This window comes from Sorghum bicolor, chromosome 1 (genome assembly GCF_000003195.3).
Source record: "Sorghum bicolor cultivar BTx623 chromosome 1, Sorghum_bicolor_NCBIv3, whole genome shotgun sequence".
Classification (NCBI taxonomy): domain Eukaryota; kingdom Viridiplantae; phylum Streptophyta; class Magnoliopsida; order Poales; family Poaceae; genus Sorghum; species Sorghum bicolor.
Genome location: NC_012870.2, coordinates 68,423,678 through 68,442,862, shown reverse-complemented (window position 1 = coordinate 68,442,862; position 19,185 = coordinate 68,423,678). Strand labels below are relative to the sequence as shown.

The 19,185-nt window shown below is 43.8% G+C and overlaps 2 protein-coding genes and 1 pseudogene across 3 annotated transcripts; all 3 read left to right on the top strand.

Annotated features, from left to right (window-relative positions):
• LOC8081092 (anaphase-promoting complex subunit 11) lies at window positions 994-2,995 on the top strand. 2 transcript variants are annotated; one of them, XM_002467948.2, is made up of 2 exons: window positions 994-1,286; window positions 2,477-2,995. In XM_002467948.2, exon 2 carries the CDS (start codon window positions 2,485-2,487, stop codon window positions 2,737-2,739), a length of 255 nt encoding a protein of 84 aa, XP_002467993.2. In that variant the 5' UTR covers window positions 994-1,286; window positions 2,477-2,484; the 3' UTR covers window positions 2,740-2,995. The 2 variants fall into 2 exon arrangements, with proteins under 2 accessions (XP_002467993.2, XP_021311646.1); XM_021455971.1 differs by lacking the exon at window positions 994-1,286 and adding an exon at window positions 1,328-1,979.
• Window positions 8,717-9,756, top strand: LOC8081091. The gene has a single exon (XM_021459442.1). It carries the CDS (start codon window positions 8,873-8,875, stop codon window positions 9,566-9,568), a length of 696 nt encoding a protein of 231 aa, XP_021315117.1. The 5' UTR covers window positions 8,717-8,872; the 3' UTR covers window positions 9,569-9,756.
• On the top strand, window positions 14,733-19,140 carry LOC8081090 (annotated as a pseudogene).

Sequence of the window (19,185 nt, the reverse complement as noted above, 5' to 3'; positions counted from 1 at the left end):
TCACCGTGTACACCGCAGGTTACCGATACCGTCCTCATCCTCAGTCTTCACCTTCAGACAGAAGAAGGGTCCTAGTTTTTGCGGAACAAGGAAATTATATGATTCTGTCACGAACTGTTGACGATATCTTTTCTGGAACAGGGAGAGTGTTTTGCCGCGCGCGAACTGTTGGCGATTTGTGAAGACCGGTAGATCTAGATCATATGGTTCTGTCACGCCTGGTTCAAAGCTAACGCGCCGTGTAACGTGTACTGTTATAATAATTATCACAAGCAAAAAAAGTGCTACACAAAATTTTTCATTTGAGGAACTGAACACGTCCCAGGTCCGGCTACTGGGCTCCAAAAATGGCACAATGGCGCACGTGTTTTTGTTACGGACCTGATACACTTCAGGAGGCACTGCAATGCGACTAAAGGCCCCTCTTTGGAACACGGCAATATTTTTTTATTTCCAGTGAATCACTGTACAATATGAAATTACTACGTTTTGAAGAGAACTTCTTTAAAAAAATCGTTTTGAAGAGAACTTAGTTGTGTTTGGTTTGGAGACTATAAAGGACATCACGGTCCGCAGTTTGGTTGGAGTGAGGAGATCGTCCTTATTTTTAGGGCCTGTGGAGATCCATTTTATTTTTTTAAATTACTAGACTCAAAAGATTCGTCTCGCAAATGACAGATAAACTGTAAAAATAATTATTTTTTATTTTTATTTAATATTTTATGTATGTACCGCAAGATTGATATACTTGTAAACTATTGAAAATTTAAGAGCATCTGAACAGCGCGGTGGACCGCTCAGGGCAGACCTGCGCCTATGGCCCCTAGGGCCCAGGCCCTAGTAGTTGGCCCAATTACTCTTAATACCCCATGTATTTTTTAGGCCCATAACTCAAGGCCCAATGCCAAAGATTGGGGATCCTTCTGCCCGTCTCTCACCCCGTCAGCAGAGAGCGCGTCCGACTCCGACCGTCGACTACTCGAATCCTTCGACACGAACGGCCTACGCGGCCGCGCCGCCAGCCGCCCAGAGCCCCCAGCCCGCGGCCGCGCAGGCTGCCAGCCGCCTTCCGCGGCTCCGTGCAGGCACCGCGCCGGCCGGCCTCCGGCCTCCGCGGCTCCGCGCAGCAGCAGCAGCGCAGGCCACCGCGCCGGCTGCCGGCCGACCTCCGACTGACCGACTCCGAGGCTCCGTTCGGCCATCCCGGGCTGCGGGATCCTGCCTCCGGCTGTCCGGCCCCTGCTGAAGTGCTGAGTGCTCTCCCTCCCTGCTCTTCTGGTTATCTGGTAACTGGTCTGAAGGAATACCAGCGGATTATTTTTTCTTTCTCAGTTTCAAACGTGGAAGATGCGAATACACCACCTCTCTAGACACTAGATATTCATCTCATCATGTTTACCTTACTATGTTTTTAGCAATTTTAGTTTAATCATCATATCAACCAGAAATTTTATCTTTGTCTTAGTTAATTCTGTGTATAATATTAATGGGACCCTGCTAGGTAGAGGCCTAGTCTTGATGGAATTCTAGGTCTGCCACTGTGTGTGTTGTCGGACTCAGCGAGGAAGCAGAACTTCTGTGGAGAAATGCCAACGTTTTGTCTTAAGGACATCTACATGGCCCTAAGAGCAATGTAGGCTTCGAGCTGGGGGCTCAAGCACTGAATTGGTCCAGTATTGCCACTTACCAGGAATAACGAGCTTCAGCCCAATAGCGCAATCCCCTCCCTGCAAGCCAGCGAGGACGGATTCTTATACCAGCCGCTGATCCCACATCTCACGCCACCGACTTTCATGACCTCTCGGATCACGCCGTCTGCTCCAGTGCCTCTTCCTCATTGGTCGGCTCCCCTTCTCTGCCTTTCGCTGTGCTGGTGGACGCCCCTAAACCCCTTCTGTGCTGGTGGAAGCCGTCTGTGCATTTGTCTCTTCTCTCAGTTGCTGATTCCTTGTAATGTAACTGAAGAGAGTTACAGATTGGTAATGCCATTTTCCTGACTTGTTGGTCTATTTCAGTCTAATGTTGGTTGCGTTGGTGATACTGGTTTAGCTACAGTTTATTTAAATTTCTCTCATGTAGTTAGTAATCCTGTTGATCCAGTTCCGGGGCATTGTTTCTTATGTAGCATCCAGCAACCCTGAAGGAACTTTTCCATCACTAGTTCACGTCCTACTCTCTCCTCTCTACTGGCACTGGCATTGCTGTGAGGACTGAGACCTCTCTGGATTTTGGGGTTGTATTTTGGTGAAACCGTATTTACTATGGTTTCTTTTTTTCTCCTGTTAAGAGTCACTCTGAACAATAATATATTAAAGTCCAAATATCTCTTTCTCCATCAGTTGGTTGAGGATTTCTTTGCTGCATAGTGGATACTATCATACTAATTCAAACTGTCCATACATTACTTTTCGATGGATTCGGCATATGACAGTGCAGTGAGTATAACAACCCTCATGCATATATTGTTGCATGCCAGGTAACACTATGAAGGTCAAGATTCTTCAGTGGCATGCAGTGGCTTCTTGGACGTGGGATGCACAGGATGAGACATGTGGCATATGCAGGATGGCTTTTGATGGCTGTTGCCCTGACTGTAAGTTCCCTGGTGACGATTGCCCACTCATTTGGGGTGCCTGCAACCATGCTTATCATCTTCATTGCATACTGAAGTGGGTCAATTCTCAAACATCCACACCCCTTTGCCCCATGTGCCGTAGAGAGTGGCAGTTTAAGGGCTAAGGTATTATGGGCATCTAGAACTATATCAGCGCCAAGCGACTCTCAGTTCTCCTCAGAGAAGACTATTGATTTTCTGGTACTATTGTGATGCTTTATTTTAAGTACTTCATATTGTTTTCTGCGTAGTACCAATCCTGGTTCTCTGTTCCTGCTTATGTGATCCTGTGTATGCTTCTTAGCTTGTGATGGAACAAATGAAATGATTGCTTTTCTTAGGGTTGACTTCCTGATCTTATCCCAAATTGGTTTGTTCTTATTGTTTACCTTCTGAAGGATTACAAAAAGTCTAGTATCAGAGCTAGGCAATTGATTGAATTCTGTATGGGACTTTTACTGCTTATAAGCATCCCACATTGCACATTATCAAACTGCGATTTGGACAAGATGGATGACTAATCTAGTTACTCTTGGCCGTTACAAGTGTATTTAGACTTCTTATATAAGCCTCCTAAAATTTACTCGATTAGTATGAGATCTGGTGCACTTTGACTCTTTCCCTGTTCTGAGACACCTCTTTATTTGGTTGTGAAGTTGTGGGAGTATAGCTACTCCACCGACAAAGGTTCAAATTCTGGTTGTCCAATTTGAGGCGCAATAGATTGTTTTTAGTGGCATGAGCTTGTGCTCCATGAGGTCATAGAGTTAGCCTTGGGCTTCACAGTCTAGTTGTGTGGTACGGACTAGGGAATGTGCATGCATCTGTAACCCCAAAAAAGGAAAAGGAAAAAAATTGAGCACTTGAAGCTCATTTTCTCATTCGGTGTGATAAATTCAGAAGGTTATACTGTTGTATGACTGGTGCCTTCGTTGGGAAATTTTACGTTCCCTTGGCTAATTTTTTGTTTGCAGAATCTGCCCAAGAATCATTCTCCTTCTGTCCCAGTTTAACCGAGGGAAAATACTATTTTGGATGCAATTTTAATGGCTGTATATTTTTCAAAAACAGATACTGTTCTCTTACGCGAAATGAGCATATCAAGCCAGTCTTGTATGCCGTTTATATGGGACATCCAGTCTGTGCCTCGACTTTTCATTTTTCAAAGGTCCTTGGACCCCAATCTATTTGGTGTAACTGCACTTCACCTTTGTTGTCCTGTCCCAGTTTTTTAGTGTGGGCAATCTTCTCCTAGCATTTCGTGGCCGCTACTTCTTCGTAGAATGCTGAGCTGAATGCTTGTCAGACCGATGCGTCACGCCCTTCATTAGCACTTAGCAACTGTTAGATACTTATATTATGTCCTGTTTGGATCCATCCAGCTGCCGAAAATTAGTTAGGGTAGATCTAAACGGATCCAACTAATGGTCAGTGCTTTGCTAATAACTACTTCCTCTATCCTTCAATTCCTAGAGTTGTCATAAGTCAAACTTTTTAAATTTTAGCTGAATTTTTAGAAAAAAAAAGCTAAAATTTGTGGTACCAAATTAGTACCATTAGATTTATCATAGAATATATTTTTATAATATACTTATTTTATATCATAGATATTGATGCTCTTTTACATAAAGTTAATCAAACTTTAAAAGGTTTAACCGGTACGGATTCTAAGAATTGAAGTTTTCATGATCAGAAGGAGTATTTCACTAGCTATCCTAACTCAGCTAATAGATTGTAAATAGACACTTTTGTGCTTCCATCTACCAATAGCAAATAGAAGAGACACACAAAACCACCAGTGCACCCACCTTTTAGCTAGTGGATCTAAACAACATTTAACTAATACGTACAGGTGTTAGCTTAGCTAATAGTATTAGCTACAAACTATTAGCTGCTACTGGATCAAAATCATACGATGGCTGACAGCAGTGACCTTAATTTAAACTACTAGGGTTGCCGATGGCATGTATTATTGCTCCTTTTTTCAGATCTACCATGATGCAAAGCTCCAAACTCACAAAACCGACCTGAGTTTTCTGAATGTGACAATAAAGTGTGTTTGCGAGGAGCAGTTTGGTAGTATGTGCACACAGCACTCTTTGGCACTCTTTTGACTCCAGCTTGTGACTACCGTTTCTGGTTGTCAGCCTGGGAAGTGGGGATACCATGTGGATGTGTGGCCCAAGATGGCCAGATATCAGACTTGCATTAGAACAAGTATAATAATAAGCTAGTTAAATGTTGAGGTGAAGAGAGAGAGGGGAGAAGCAGACTATAAACTTAGGTCTTGTTTAGTTCCCAAAAAATTTTGCAAAATTTTTCAAATTCCCCGTCACATCAAATCTTTAGACGCATGCATGAAGTATTAAATATAGACGGAAATAAAAACTAATTGCACAGTTTGGTCGAAATTGACGAGACGAATCTTTTGAGTCTAGTTAGTACATGATTGGATATTATTTGTCAAATATAAACAAAAATGGTACTATTACTATTTTGCAAAAAATTTTGGAACTAAACAAGGCCTAAGCTGTCTTGGGCACAAGAACTAATAAACTTTGTGAGAAGGACATGTGGGTCATATATTAATAGTGAAGAGATAACAATTGTATAAGTGGGCTAAGAGAAGGCTACAAAAACCTTACAGACAACAAGCAAACTGGCTATATTATTGATCTTGCTCTTACAAATTTGTTATTGCTTGGTGTTTATTGTTTGCTTGAAATTTCTTGGGAAGCTTCCTTTGTTTTTTTTTGTCATTATTTGTTATTATGCATGTTGGTAACTTTTTTCTTGTTCAAATGTTGTCTACAACTTTGCGATTTTAAGCAATGTTATATCTCCATGTTTCAAGTGTTGCCAAGTTTAACCGTCCTAACATAAAAGCATCTTGGTACATTTGAGTAGAGGTGAGACTTCGGCCTCGTGCTGTGCTGCCCAGACCCATCCCTCTCATGCTCTTTATCTTGTTTCATGAGAAGTATTTTTTATATTTTCTTTGATTCTTTTTATTTGTCTACAAAGTCATAGCTAAAAGTATTATTCGTTAATTTATTATGAAAAAAAATACTGTTAAATAGCTAACAAATTCGGCAAATAAACTCAAACGAACAAAAACCTTTGGCACAAACATGATCCATGTCCCGTCGATCCGTCTTCGTGATTTGTTGGCCCAAGCATAGCCAGCAATGAGCTTTTTGGTAGCTTATTAGCTTGCAAAGTTTTTATTGCGTGGAGATCTGATTGTGTGTTCTAAACGATGTTGTAGATGACAATGTCTAGTTTACTAATTACTCTGTTCTAAATTACAAGATATATTTTATTCTAGATACATTGGTCTAACTAGGTATCTAAAGAATGTATAACTAAGTGTACAGGTACAGCAAATTTTATGTACGTAGAAGAAATAAAATCTTATAATTTGCAATGGAGCGAGTAGCATTCGTCTTCCCAAAAGTAAGAAATGCTAGGAGATATTTCACGTTTTCCTGAATGATTGTTATCATGCTAGACTGAGAAGGCATCAAGGCAAGCATCTATACATAACTCCGTTCGCTTGTTTTATACGGGTCGTGCCACGTGATCACATCGTGTCATTGAAATTTTTACACTGTAGTAATATACAACGCGCTCGAGTGGCGTCTATGATTTCAATTTGTGCGGCACACGGAACTGCTGTTGTATTGTATGATTTCAACTGGTCCTGTGCTGCATTAGGCCGTTCATGCACTCACGATGCAGACTCTATCATAAAATCTAAAGTTATGTATTACCTCGAAAAATGTGGACTTAGAGTCTAAATAAGACTTGGAGTCTTATTTTTTTACCTTTTTCTTTAATAAATATGCTGCCACATCAGCAAAATATCATAAATAATATGTAATTAATTGTCTTGAACTCTGTGATGGAGTCTTGCATTGTGAGTGCTCTCATGCTACGCTGTTCTCGTGGTACTCCACCGCGGAAATTACGCTGGTAGTTGACCCGGCGGGTCGTCAATCGTCATACGCGGTTCACTTCTTATTAATAATCTTAAATCTTAAATAAATGAAGACCACGATGGCAGTATGGCACGTCCTGGTACAGTGGTACTTCCCCCCAAATGAACAGCTAGAAGCTAGGCAGAGATAGCCACCAGGACGTGGTTTGGGGGAATAAAACAAACTGTAAAATTTGTAGAAATAGAAACCATGGTCAAAGCGATTTGATTTTAAGGTACACGTTTATATTCCTTAAAAAAAATAAGTATATTCCTTAAAAAAATAAGTCACGTTTGACAGGATCGTGTACTCCATCCGTTCTAAGGCTTTTGCCAAAAAAATTTGCGAAATTTTTCAGATTCCCCGTCACATCGAATCTTTAGACGTATGCATGAAGTATTAAATATAGACGAAGGTAAAAACTAATTACACAGTTTGGTCGGAATTGACGGGACGAATCTTTTGAGCCTAGTTAGTCCATGATTGGACAATATTTGTCAAATACAAACGAAATTGATACTATTCACATTTTGCAAAATATTTTGCAAGTAAACAAGGCCTAAAAAAATGCCCATCTTCTTTTTATTACTTAATATAATTAACCATCCTCATGTTCAACCAAATATGTAGAAACATATTAGTACTTATAGTATCGACTAAATTCATTAGATTAATCATCCAATACATTTTTATAGTATTCCAGTAAACCAGTTTTGATATGGATATGCTAATACTATTTCAGTTTAATATAGTTAAATTTAAAATTGGTTGAGAGTAACCCAAAACGATGTGTGTGTGTGTTTTGACGGAGGGAGTGAGACCTTGTTTAGATGTCAAAATTTTTTGGATTTCGCTACTGTAGCACTTTCGTTTGTTTGTGGTAAATATTGTCCAATTATAGACTAACTAGGGTTAAAAGATTCGACTTATGATTTACAGACAAACTGTGTAATTAGTTTTTATTTTTGTCTATATTTAATACTTTATGCATGTGCCGTAAGGTTCGATGTGACGAGGAATCTTGAAAACTTTTTAATTTTTGAGGTGAACTAAGGCCTTGTTTAGTTCCGAAAACATTTTGATTTCGGGACTGTAGTATTTTTATTTTTATTTGACAAACATTGTCCCATCATGGAGTAACTAAACTTAAAAGATTCATCTCGCGATTTATAGGTAAACTGTGTAATTAGTTTTTATTTTCGTCTATATTTAGTGCTCCATGCATATGCCACAAAATTTGATGTGACGGGAAATCTTGAAAAGTTTTTGGTTTTTGAGATGAACTAAACAACAAAGACTGACTGGCACAGCATACTGTTCCTCAGGGAAAAAATCGCAGCTGCATTGCAGCTCACGACTGGCTGGAGTCGAAATACTGCAACAAGTAGCGCGAAGCGGCCGAATAGTGGTAGGGGTAATCGGGGCTTGTTTAGTTCCAAAATTTTTTTTGCAAAATAGGAATAATCGTTTTTTTTTATATTTAACAAATATTATCTAATCATGAACTAACTAGGTTCAAAAGATTCGTCTCGGCAATTTCGACCAAACTATACAATTAGTTTTTATTTTTATCTATATTTAATACTTCATGCATGCATCTAAAGATTTGATGTGACAGAGAATCTAAAAAATTTTGTAAAATTTTTTGGAACAACAAGGCCCGGGTAGAAGCAACGCACTGCCGAGTTTGCGTGACAAAAAACCGTGTGGGGAAAACGAAAACAACTGCGAGGAGCTCAGGGAAAACCGGGAATTCGCTCGCCGCATTGAGGGCCTGGGCCGACCAAGGCCACGACTGGGGCGCGGCCCCCACGTTCACGGGTAGTACAGCCGTGGCCGGCTGGCCGCGCCCGCGTCCCGCCCGTCAAGCAGAGGAGGTCCCCGATTTCCCGAACTCCCCTTGTTCCCCTCTGCTGCTTGACTGCTAGGCCTCGCCGGGTGCCAGCCATGGCCACCTATCGTACGTCCTGGCGACCGGGCCCCACACGCACGCACGCCCGCCCCCGCCCAATCATGTCACTGCCTCCAGCTTGGGCAGGCAGCTGCTAAACGCGTTCGCTTCCTCCTCCCGCGCCCACGCCGCTGCAAACGGGAGCGAGCACGCAAGCAACGCCCCCACCCGCCAGCTCCTATTTATACGTCTCCCTCTCCCTGCCCCACTCATCATCTCATTCTCATCTCGGCATCTCACCAACGTTCGAAGCAAAGCAATCACCTGAGCAAAGCAGGAGCAGAGCAAACGATCCAGCGGCGTTTTCCATTCGGCGCGGCAGGCGCAATGGCGGCGGGGAAGGCGGCGATGAAGAAGCCGTCGTCGTCGTCGTTCGGGAACCGGGCGTGGCGGCTGCTGCGGCTGGCGGTGCTGTGGGCGCGGAAGGGCGGCGCGGCGCACACGCACAGCCTGCGCCTCCTCCGCACGCTCCGCCGCCACGGCCACGGCTTGGTGGGCGGCGCGCGCGGCGACCGGCTCCGCCACGGGGAGCGCGAGTACTCCATCGACGAGACGCCGGCGTTCCGGTTCCGCACCCCGTCCGCGCGCGTGCTCCGCCTCATCCCCTGCATCGCGCCGGCCGTGCCGGACACCCCGGGCCTCTACGGCGACGACGACCACCGCTACTTCTTCGCCGCCGCCGCCGCACGGGAGATGGATGACGAGGAGGGCGCACGAGGTGGGTACTGCTGCTACGGCGGCGACGACCCACGGAGCGCGCGCGACGTCGTCGAGGAGGAGGAGGAGGAGCTGATGAGCCGCTGCGGCGATGACGAGCAGCTGCTGGAGCGCGTGGTGGCGGAGGCCTGCCGCGCGAGCACGGGCGCGGCCGGGTCGGTGGTGCCAGGGGACGGCGCCGGCGAGGACGCCGGGGTGGACGTCAAGGCGGAGGAGTTCATCGCCAGGTTCTACGCGCAGATGAAGCTGCAGCGCCAGATCTCGTGGCTGCAGTACAGCGAGATGATGGAGAGGAGCATCAGCTAGATTTCATTCATTCCTTCGTTCATCCTTGATTACGACTAGTAGTAGCAGTTCACCTTGAGGAGCTCTGGTTCGTCGATAGATATATACGCATACATGTACATTTTTGGCTCTATATAAAATTTCGTTTGTTGCTATCAAATTACTACTACATACATACATATAACATAATACAATTTCCTTTTCTTGAATCCTTGTCTGAGTTGGTTGATTTGATTGTTAGATGCACGTTTGTTTGTGCATTTTAGTTAATACTCCTGAATATGATTATTAGGCTGCCACTAGATTGATCACTGATTGATTTTAGGTTGCTGGCTTTCTGGTTGTATACAGGTGTCCGGTTTACATACTGCCTGAATGATGTGTTGTCCTCTGATTGTACTCTCAGTTTTGTTTGTTAGTGTTCATAGTTAAATACAAGACGTGTGCACCTGAACCATGACCATGTGCTGCTGACGATTGGACTGTATCTGTGTGATTCAGGTGTTACAGAGTAATGGTTTCGTGATAGACGACTGATAGCATTTTTTAGATATCAGTTCACGATTTATATATATGCAGCATACCAGAGGCAGACTTTAAATTTCGGGACTAAAAAGGCAGCCGATTGCCTAATATTATTGTCTTAGTTAAGCCATATATTTTGGGTTTGCACTTGGAGGCAGGGTTGCTTCCAGTTTGGTAAGTTTTAGCCACTATGCTCGGGTGAAGTCTAGCTTTTAGTTTGTAGGATCACTATGCTTTGTTCTCGTCTGGAAGTCTAAATATGAGTGCTTAACCTTTCACCCTGCTGCTCACGGAATTTGTGTTTCCAATTCTTTAACCTGCAACTTGTGTCATGGAAACTCTTTCAGGTATTCAGTCTGAGAGCAGCTATATATGAAGTTGGTGTTTTCTCCAAGCTGACAAATGCTTATTGTCTGGATTGGAGGGCCAGAGAATTTGTACAGGTTAGTGTTACATATTTCTTTTGACTTGGCATTTGAGTTATTGGACTCCTTCACTGGAAGTAAATGAAACGCTAACTCTAACAGCGTGTCCTAATGTTTTGCAATGCACTTGAGGCTGAGCTTGCAGATGCAATTCATGTGGTGAAGACCTCAATGGTGGCACCAGAAGAATCGGTCTGACTCTCTGTTGGTTAGTATCTGAAACTTGGCTTTGCTATCTGGTTTATTCTCTAGTTGTTTTCACCTTCCTTTTTCACTTTGGCCTTGTATAGTTCACCCCAAAACCCAAAAACTTTTCAAGATTCACCATCACATCGAATCTTGCGGCACATGCATTGAGCATTAAATATAGTCAAAAATAGAAACTAATTACACAGTTTGTCTGTAAATCGTAAGATGAATCTTTTGAGCTTAGTTAATCTATAATTGGACAATATTTGACTATTCATTTTGGCAACGGAATAAGGGCATGTTTGTCCAGGAAACAAGAATGGACTTCTATTGCAACATAGTACTAGAACCGACCAAGGTAACCATTTGCTTTATGCTGTGAAAGAGGGATTCAATAGAAATTGACAGAGGGATCCATTAGAAATTGATACCCAGGAGGAAAAGACATTTAACTCTCAAGTTTACAGAGACTTTTAGGGTTGCCAGTACTTGTTTTGTTTCTGGGCCGAACATTGTAGCCTTTGAAATGTGGCCTGCCCAAATGGCGAGGCTACTCCAGATACTGAAATTTGTTGTCAGTGCATGCAGGAATGCAGGATAATAATAAATTAGTTCCTTTGCTTACCAAGGATTTTTCTTTTGGGTGCAGAATTTGGAGGACCGGTGTAGGTTCTTACTTGAGGCCTGAGCCCGTATGTCCCAGGGTGTTAGAGACTCGGAGACAGAGAGTGCACTTGCTGTCCAAAAAATTTTTTGAATGAAACTTGCTGTCCAAAAATTGCTGATGCTTATTGCCGATTCAGTTCAGGTGCTGTCTTGTGCCATTGTCTATCGACGATGTCCATGACTCATGTTTGCAGATGCCGCATGAGCAAGTAGCAGGCCAGAGGCCACGCCGCGACGCAACAAACGTGCAGGATTCTCGCGCGCGATGCGGGACGAAGGGAGTACACGCTACACAAGAGCTTTTTGTTTCGCAGATTCACAACAACGGTAGAGTAGAGCCTGCGCAATGGGCATATGAGACCACAGATTCACATGGGCTCACCTGCTGCATTGCTGCTGCTATTTTTCAACGCGTTTCGTTTACAGGACACACCGATGCGGAGTTGCGGACCCTTGCGAACCTAGCCGAATCTGCCCCGTCACTGACCGAGTAACCCCGTCCTCGCACAAGTTCATCATCGAGTCATTTCAGCGGCAGAGCCCCAAAAAAAAGTTTTAGGAGCTCATACGATTATTCTCACTATCTAAAGATACTTATTCAGAAAAAATCAATGTTTTTTTCTTCATACAAAGGATTCTTTTTCTATGTTTTACTAAGAAGTCGAAACAGTTGCCTGGGATGGTCAGGTTGTGGCTCCCCTACCGCTAAGAAACTATCGGATGATTTATTGCACATCAACTGAATCGAGATGGGTCTACTCCTCGAACCAAACACAGTGTTTGTATGAAGAACAAAAATTCTACAAGTTCCTTTTTAGTGTATTGAAGAACTTGAAACAGGTATACGAAGACAGTTGTGCAATACGTCAAAGTTTGCTAGCTTATTTGTCATGTATCCCCAATGGTTCTTTGGTTTACGTGTATTTATAGGAGTATGATGATATGACGAAGAAGGAGCTAAAGCTGGTCTTTGGCGTCCTTCCTATCAAAAGTTGCAAAAGCTTTCGCTTCTTTTGAAGGTGGCTGGGCCTTTTATGGGATTGTATGGGCTCGGCTTCCTCTACCACTTTCCAGCCGAGTATGGCCTTGTTCCTGTGTGCACTGTGCACAGACAGTTCCTGATACTTGATTCTTCGGCTTCAAGAACCAAGCCCATTGCTCGGGGTTATCATTATCACAACGGGATCCAAGAAAATGTCAAAAAACAATGCTAAACACTTCCTAATCTTCATTACTTTCTTTATTATTTCACCGGTCCAATGCTAGATAAGGCCCTGTTTAGTTTTCATCCAAAAACTTTTTGCCCATCATATCGATATTTGGACACATGTATGGAACATTAAATATAGATTAAAAAATAACTATATAATTTCCTCTTGTAATGTTATTTCATCACTTTTTTTAATAATAAATCATAGTTGTAGGGGTGTGCCCCTCATGTTTTCATGAAAAAAACTAACTATATAATTTGTGTGTATTTTGCAAGACGAATCTTTTAAATCTAATTATACACTGATTGTGATAGTTACAACAATACCCAAAACTTTTCTTTTCGCGAACTGAATAAGACCTAAGTTGAATCGTATGAGCCTAGGTCAAATACATTTTTGTCTAAAAAAATTAAGGCTGCATTCGGTCGTCTGAGAATGGTGACTTGGAAGCATTCCTACTCGAAGTTCTTCTCTAGTTTATATAGTCAAACTCTCAACAGGAGCTATTTCTACTAGGAACAGCCTTAACCGAACAATTTCTAATATAGATGCTCACATATACACATGCATTTTCTCTTATATAAATACTTGAAAGATATATTTCACCATGAGAATCAACTAAGTTAGGTTTAGCTCACCAAACAAAACAGCCAGCTCTAGCTTCTCCAAAGAGAATCACTCCCAAACAACCAAGCACACAAAATGCCAACTGATTCACGTGGGGATTAGGAGAGAATCACTTCTCTATATACATTAAGAACTGGGAGCTAAAGAAACTTTCACTTTGCTCTTGTTATATTCTAGTGAGGACCAACAATGAATCAATTTTCATCACCCTCACCCTACCCCCTCCTAGGAATCCAATGGAATCAATCAAAGCAGTAGAGCTGAATAATCAGAGAGTAGAGCTCTTCGAAAGGTGCCTTACTTACCCCCCAAGGTCCCAAAGAGTAAAAACCTGATGGACTTTTCAATAGGTGACAAAAAGAACTCTAAAATTAGTTTAATTATCCGTAAACAATACAAACCTATTGGATTTTGCAGTAAGGCCTTGTGTTAGTTCCCTGGAAAATTTTGTATATTGTAGTACTTTCATTTGTATTTGACAATTATTGTCTAACCATGAACTAACTAGGCTCACAAGGTTCGTCTCGCAAATAATAAACAAACTGCGCAATTAGACATTTGTTATCTGTATTTAATGCTCCATACATATGTCATAAGATTTGATGTGATGAAGAATTTTAAAAAGTTTTTAGATTTTGGATGTAATTAAACAAAGCCTAAGTAATAAAAGAACTTCAAAACTAATAAATAAAAACACTGCAATAAGAGACCAAGTACCTCTCCAAAAAAGAAAAATAAAACCTTAAACATTTGAGTCGAACAACCAACTAAACATCGAGATCCTCCAGAAGCTGGGGCCTTGGAATATATCACTTGATCACTCGATTTCGCCCTTCAACTTCTTGGGTCCACTCGTCCAGATTCAAATCTCGCTGGTGGCAACGCTGGGTGTTGAACTGCTGATGCAGCAACGAGCGTGGTGAAGCCTCCCCACCAGCACACCCACATGCCACGCCACGCAAACCAACCGGATCCCTCCAACGGCTCAGCGAGACGGGCCCCAGCTGTCATGGAGCCACCCCCGTACGTACTCCCAGCACAATCATTTTCAAACTCCTCGGGCCCACCCCCCAGATGTCTTTGACTTGGGATCTCACCATGACCATCTCGCCTCCGCAGTCCAATCGCCAGCTCGGACGCCCAATCGCTTGCTGTTCCGCACCGCTACTCCGCTAGTAGTAGGGCGACAGCTTTTCTCGTACGGCGACAACCCAACCACTCCGTCACAGGAAACCACCCGCCCGCCCGCAACCGTCCATTCCACTCCCACGCATCAAGATCCGCGCGGCGTGTGCCACCCTCGTGATCGATCCCCCCCCCCCGTCCCGCACCCGCATCGACCAGGAATTTGAAATGCCGTGTTCAAAAGGAGCCGTTGCCCGTTTACAAACCGCCAGGTGGGCCCCGACCCCGCTCCTGCCCCGCGCGTCAGCCTCCCCGCTCCGCTTGGGTCGAACGGGCAGAGCGGGGCCCACCGGCGCCCCAATCCCCCAAATTCGAAAGCACCAATTTCTAATCTAGCGTGCGTTTTTAATACCACTCTCGGATCGACTCTCCCTCCCAGCAGCATAAATGCCCGGCCTTTAGCGGCGTCCCCGATCTGATGCTCCCGGCTGCCTCCGTCCCTCCTCGCCGCTGCCGCCGCCGCCGCCGCCGCTTGTGGCCTCCGCTTCGTCCGCGCCGCGCGGCCGCCTCGAGCTCGAGACCACGTCGGTAAGCACAGAAACACCTGCCTCCTTTCTCTCTCTCTCTCTCTCTCCCCCCTCCCTCTCGATTCGCTTCACGAGTAGACGAATGCTTTCGATTCGAGGACGCCACCACTGGCCTTAAGATTTTCATGAGTTGATAGTCTGTTCCGCTCAGGTGTATTTTTTCTTGTTTGATCTGGAGCAGGCTGTATCAGTGATTTTTCTCTTTCTTTTGGGGATGCTGCGGAGGGAACGCTGAGGAGCGGCGAGGAGTTTTGATTAAGGTGTAGAGAGATTCTAGGATCTATGGGGCCCGAGAAGGGTGGAGCGAGGGTTATTGGCGGCGGTGGAGGAGGAGGCGGCGGGATCTTCAACCTATTTGATTGGAAGCGAAAGTCACGCAAGAAGCTGTTCTCCAACTCGCCCGGTATGTGTTTGTAGGAATGCCTCGCTTCCTGGAAGAGCTCTTGTCTCTGATTAATGCTTTCTTAATCTGGTCTCGTGTTCTGTTCGCAGAGGGGTCCAAGCTTGTCAAGAGGAGCGATGAAACCGTGCTGTCAGGGCGTCTCCACTTGGTGAGTAATCTTTGGGCAGTCTGGCTCTGAACAGCAATTCGTTGTTGCTGTTATACTTGTGAAGGGGATTGCGTTCGCTGATGTTTAGGTGGATGCTTTTGTGTAGGGTGATGAAGATGAGGGGATTGGTGTATCAAGCTTCAAGGGGAGCAGTGACTACAGCTGTGCGTCTTCTGTAACCGATGAGGAAGGGCGTGAGATGAAGGCGCCAGGTGTGGTGGCCAGGCTTATGGGCTTGGACGCCATGCCCACCTCGGGTGTTCCAGAGCCATACTGCACACCGTTCCGAGACACAAGGTCGTTCAGGGACAGCCACAGCCTCAAGAGGAGCCCTGAGTACTCAATGAATGACCAGTTCGGTCATGTTCCTCGAAGAGTTGATGGCTATATCAGGAAGCCATTGGATCTCAGAGCACCCAAGATGCCAAGCAGCCCGATTGAAAGGTTCCAGATGGAAGCATTGCCACCAAGGTCCGCAAAGCACCTACCGATGTCTCACCATAGATTGTTGTCCCCCATCAAGAATCCAGGTTTCAGTTCAGCGAGGAATGCTGCCCAGATCATGGAGGAAGCAGCCAAGATTCTTCAGCCAAGAGCACAAGGCAGCTCTAGGGAGAAAATCTGCTCTTTTAGCCCGGCACGAATTCCTTTTAGAGTTTCGGAGCCAAGAGAGAGCATCCCTCCTTCTCAGAGGACTGTGCCTCTGAAGCCGCAATCATCCAAGACCGCTCCTGAGCTACCAGATGTGAGGTTCTCCAGAGCTCAGCAGATGAACCGAAGCTGGAATAGCGAGGAAGATATTGTCATCATCACAAATTCGTTTGATTCTTATGAGATTAATAATCCTAGTTGTTCGAATTCGAAGAACAACAAGGGAAAGTCTATTTCTTTGGCAGTGCAAGCAAAGAACAATGTCCAGAAGAGGGAAGGCGTAACTGGTTCTGGGAGGAATTCAGGATTACAGAAAGAGCATGATGAGCAAAGAGCAAACCAACCATTTAGGAGTCAGTCTAATCTCCAGAGAAACAAGCAGCAAAAGAAGCCATCAACATCTGGCACTTCTTCCCCTGTCCTTCGGCAAAATAATCAGAAACAGAATTCTTTGGTAACCAGAGGTAAGGTGGCACCAAACAAAACTGTCTCAACACAGCAAGGCAGAAAGCTGATGGCAGGAGATTCCTCTTCTGGGAAGATCAAGAGTGGAAGCAAGATATCTAAAGCTGGTGGTAGAAAAGACATCGTGGAAAGCATAAATGGTGATAGAGAAGGATCGTCGTCAAACAACAAGGACTTCCCACAGAAGAAACGGTTGATAGAGAGGAACTCCACCAACGAGAAGGGTACATTTGTGCCTGAAAAAACAGTGGGTAAACTTAAGAAGCAGGTTCAACCTAATGTTGTTATGGATGAGCACATTAAGTGGAACAAGGAAAGTAAAGATACTACAGATGTTGTGTCATTTACCTTCACCTCACCCTTGGTCAAACCATTGACAGGACCGTCCAGACTGGCAGGTAAGTGGGATACAAGAAGCAATCTTGATATGGATGCAGGATGTGATAAAGATGATTCAGATAACAAGGCTGAAGGGCTGTCATCAGTGGGTCTGAACTTTGTAAATGGTGACGCATTGAGCCTTCTCCTAGAAAAGAAGCTGAAGGAGCTAACATTAAAAATTGATCCATCAATCACCTTTACGAGGGGTGACACATTTGTGCCTGCTACTTTTACCTTGGAGGAACCACCAACCTCTTCATGCAGCAATTGGGGCTCGGAAAGTGGAGTATTTGACTGTAGCCCTTCTGAAGTGAAACCTTCTCAATATGATTATTGCCCTTCAGCACAATCATCTACAAAAGGCCAAATTTTCCGAGGCAGTAAAATAAAGGTACAAATTTGTTTGCATTACCTTATGGTATATACCACAACAACAATTCCTGAATATGACGAGTATCTTTGTGAATAGTATGATAGCACGGCATTTTACATTTTGCACCAATAATTTCTTTGTGAAGTGGATTTTGGAAAGGATGCCATGTCATAGTAGAATAGTGTTTCTTTCACTGCTCAATATGTTTAATTGTTTATGGCTTAATGTTATTACCAAAATCTTCTTGTGAAAGAATTTAAGGCACCTCTGTAAGCTGTTCTCTGGTGACTATTCTAATGGCAAGAATTGGATTTCATCAATGTATTGTGTTTGACATAATCATGGAGTCATGACATGCACCAACGTTTTGCACCAAGTGCCCTATGAGTTTCTGCAATGGTTCTCTTTTCTGCTAGTTGCCTCTTCTGTAGTGCTTGCCTCTGAGCTTTAGTCACAGCTCCTTATAAGTGTACACAAAACTCTCTCTGCTGATACCATCAAAGTGGAAGAATTAACATGTAGAATAATTAAAATGGCAGGGAGTTTTCTCTGTTCTAACATGTGGAATAATGAAAATGGTAGGGAGTTTCTTTGATTTGGATGTGCTAAAGGTTCCTTAGTATCTTAAGATTTACATTGTGGAGAGTCAAAAGTGTGGCCTTACTATGTGTGACAGTATAGTATGTAGCATGACTGCACAAATCCTTATCAGTTTATGTCCACTTTCTAGTGTAGTTGCAATTCTAATATAATATTTCACATGCATTTAGGTGGAAGAACAAGAAGAATGCAGCAGCATAAGCAATGCAAGGAAGGAACAGGAAAATGAAGATCTAAGTCCCCTATCTGTGCTTGAACCAACCTCTCTAAGTGAGAGTTGCTGGTCTTCTGAGTGTTCAGGCAGCAGCAGTGGTAAGTCACCTAACATGAATTTCTGATATTTCTTGAACTGTTGACATTTTTTTTTACCCCTGAACATTAATCATTTTTGTCTCATGACAGGGGGTAAGGGCTATTCATCACTTTTTGATATTAAGAATGCCCAAGGGAATTTCTTGATTAACCCAGCATCAGTTGATATTGAGGCAAAGACAACAGACTCAGCTTCTTCCGCATCAGTAGATACATCAGATATTTCTGATGTCACCCAATGTTCTAAAAGATCAAGACACACAGAGCTGGAGTACATTGCAGATGTGCTAAGCGGTGTCAACTTGACAACAGATGAACTGGGATCACTCTTTGTCAATCAGGATACATCAGCTTTGGACCCCCTCCTTTTTGAGAAAATGGAGAATATGCATGTGTATACACAAGGGAAGGAGCCTTTTTGCCGTCGAGGGTACAGGCGGCTGTTGTTCGACTGCGTAAATGAATGCCTGGAGACAAGACGCATGACCTACTTCCGGGCAGGATATGCAGCATGGAGCAAAGGAGCAGCAACGCTGAGCCGGGGCATAGAGGCCGAAGTCTGCAATGAGATCACCAGCTGGAAGAGCATGGGAGACTGGATGGAGGATGAGCTTGTCGACAAGGACATGAGCAGTGGACTGGGCACATGGGTCGATTTCCGGGTGGAGGAGTTCGAGGCTGGTGAGGAGGTGGAGAGCCACATACTGAGCTCACTGCTTGATGAGGTCATCGGCGACATGGTCGTGGGACGACGGCAGGAGTGTAAATTTGTAATTTGAGATGAATCCTGTAGTTGTTGCTCTGTAATTTTGTTTCATTTTGTTGTTATATATCCCCTATTTATTCTGTCACCCAAGACATGTTGTTCAAATCAATCAATGATAAATGTTATTTACCCAATGGGATGGATAGATAGTTCATGGATCACTTTCAGCTTGATTACTGAATGA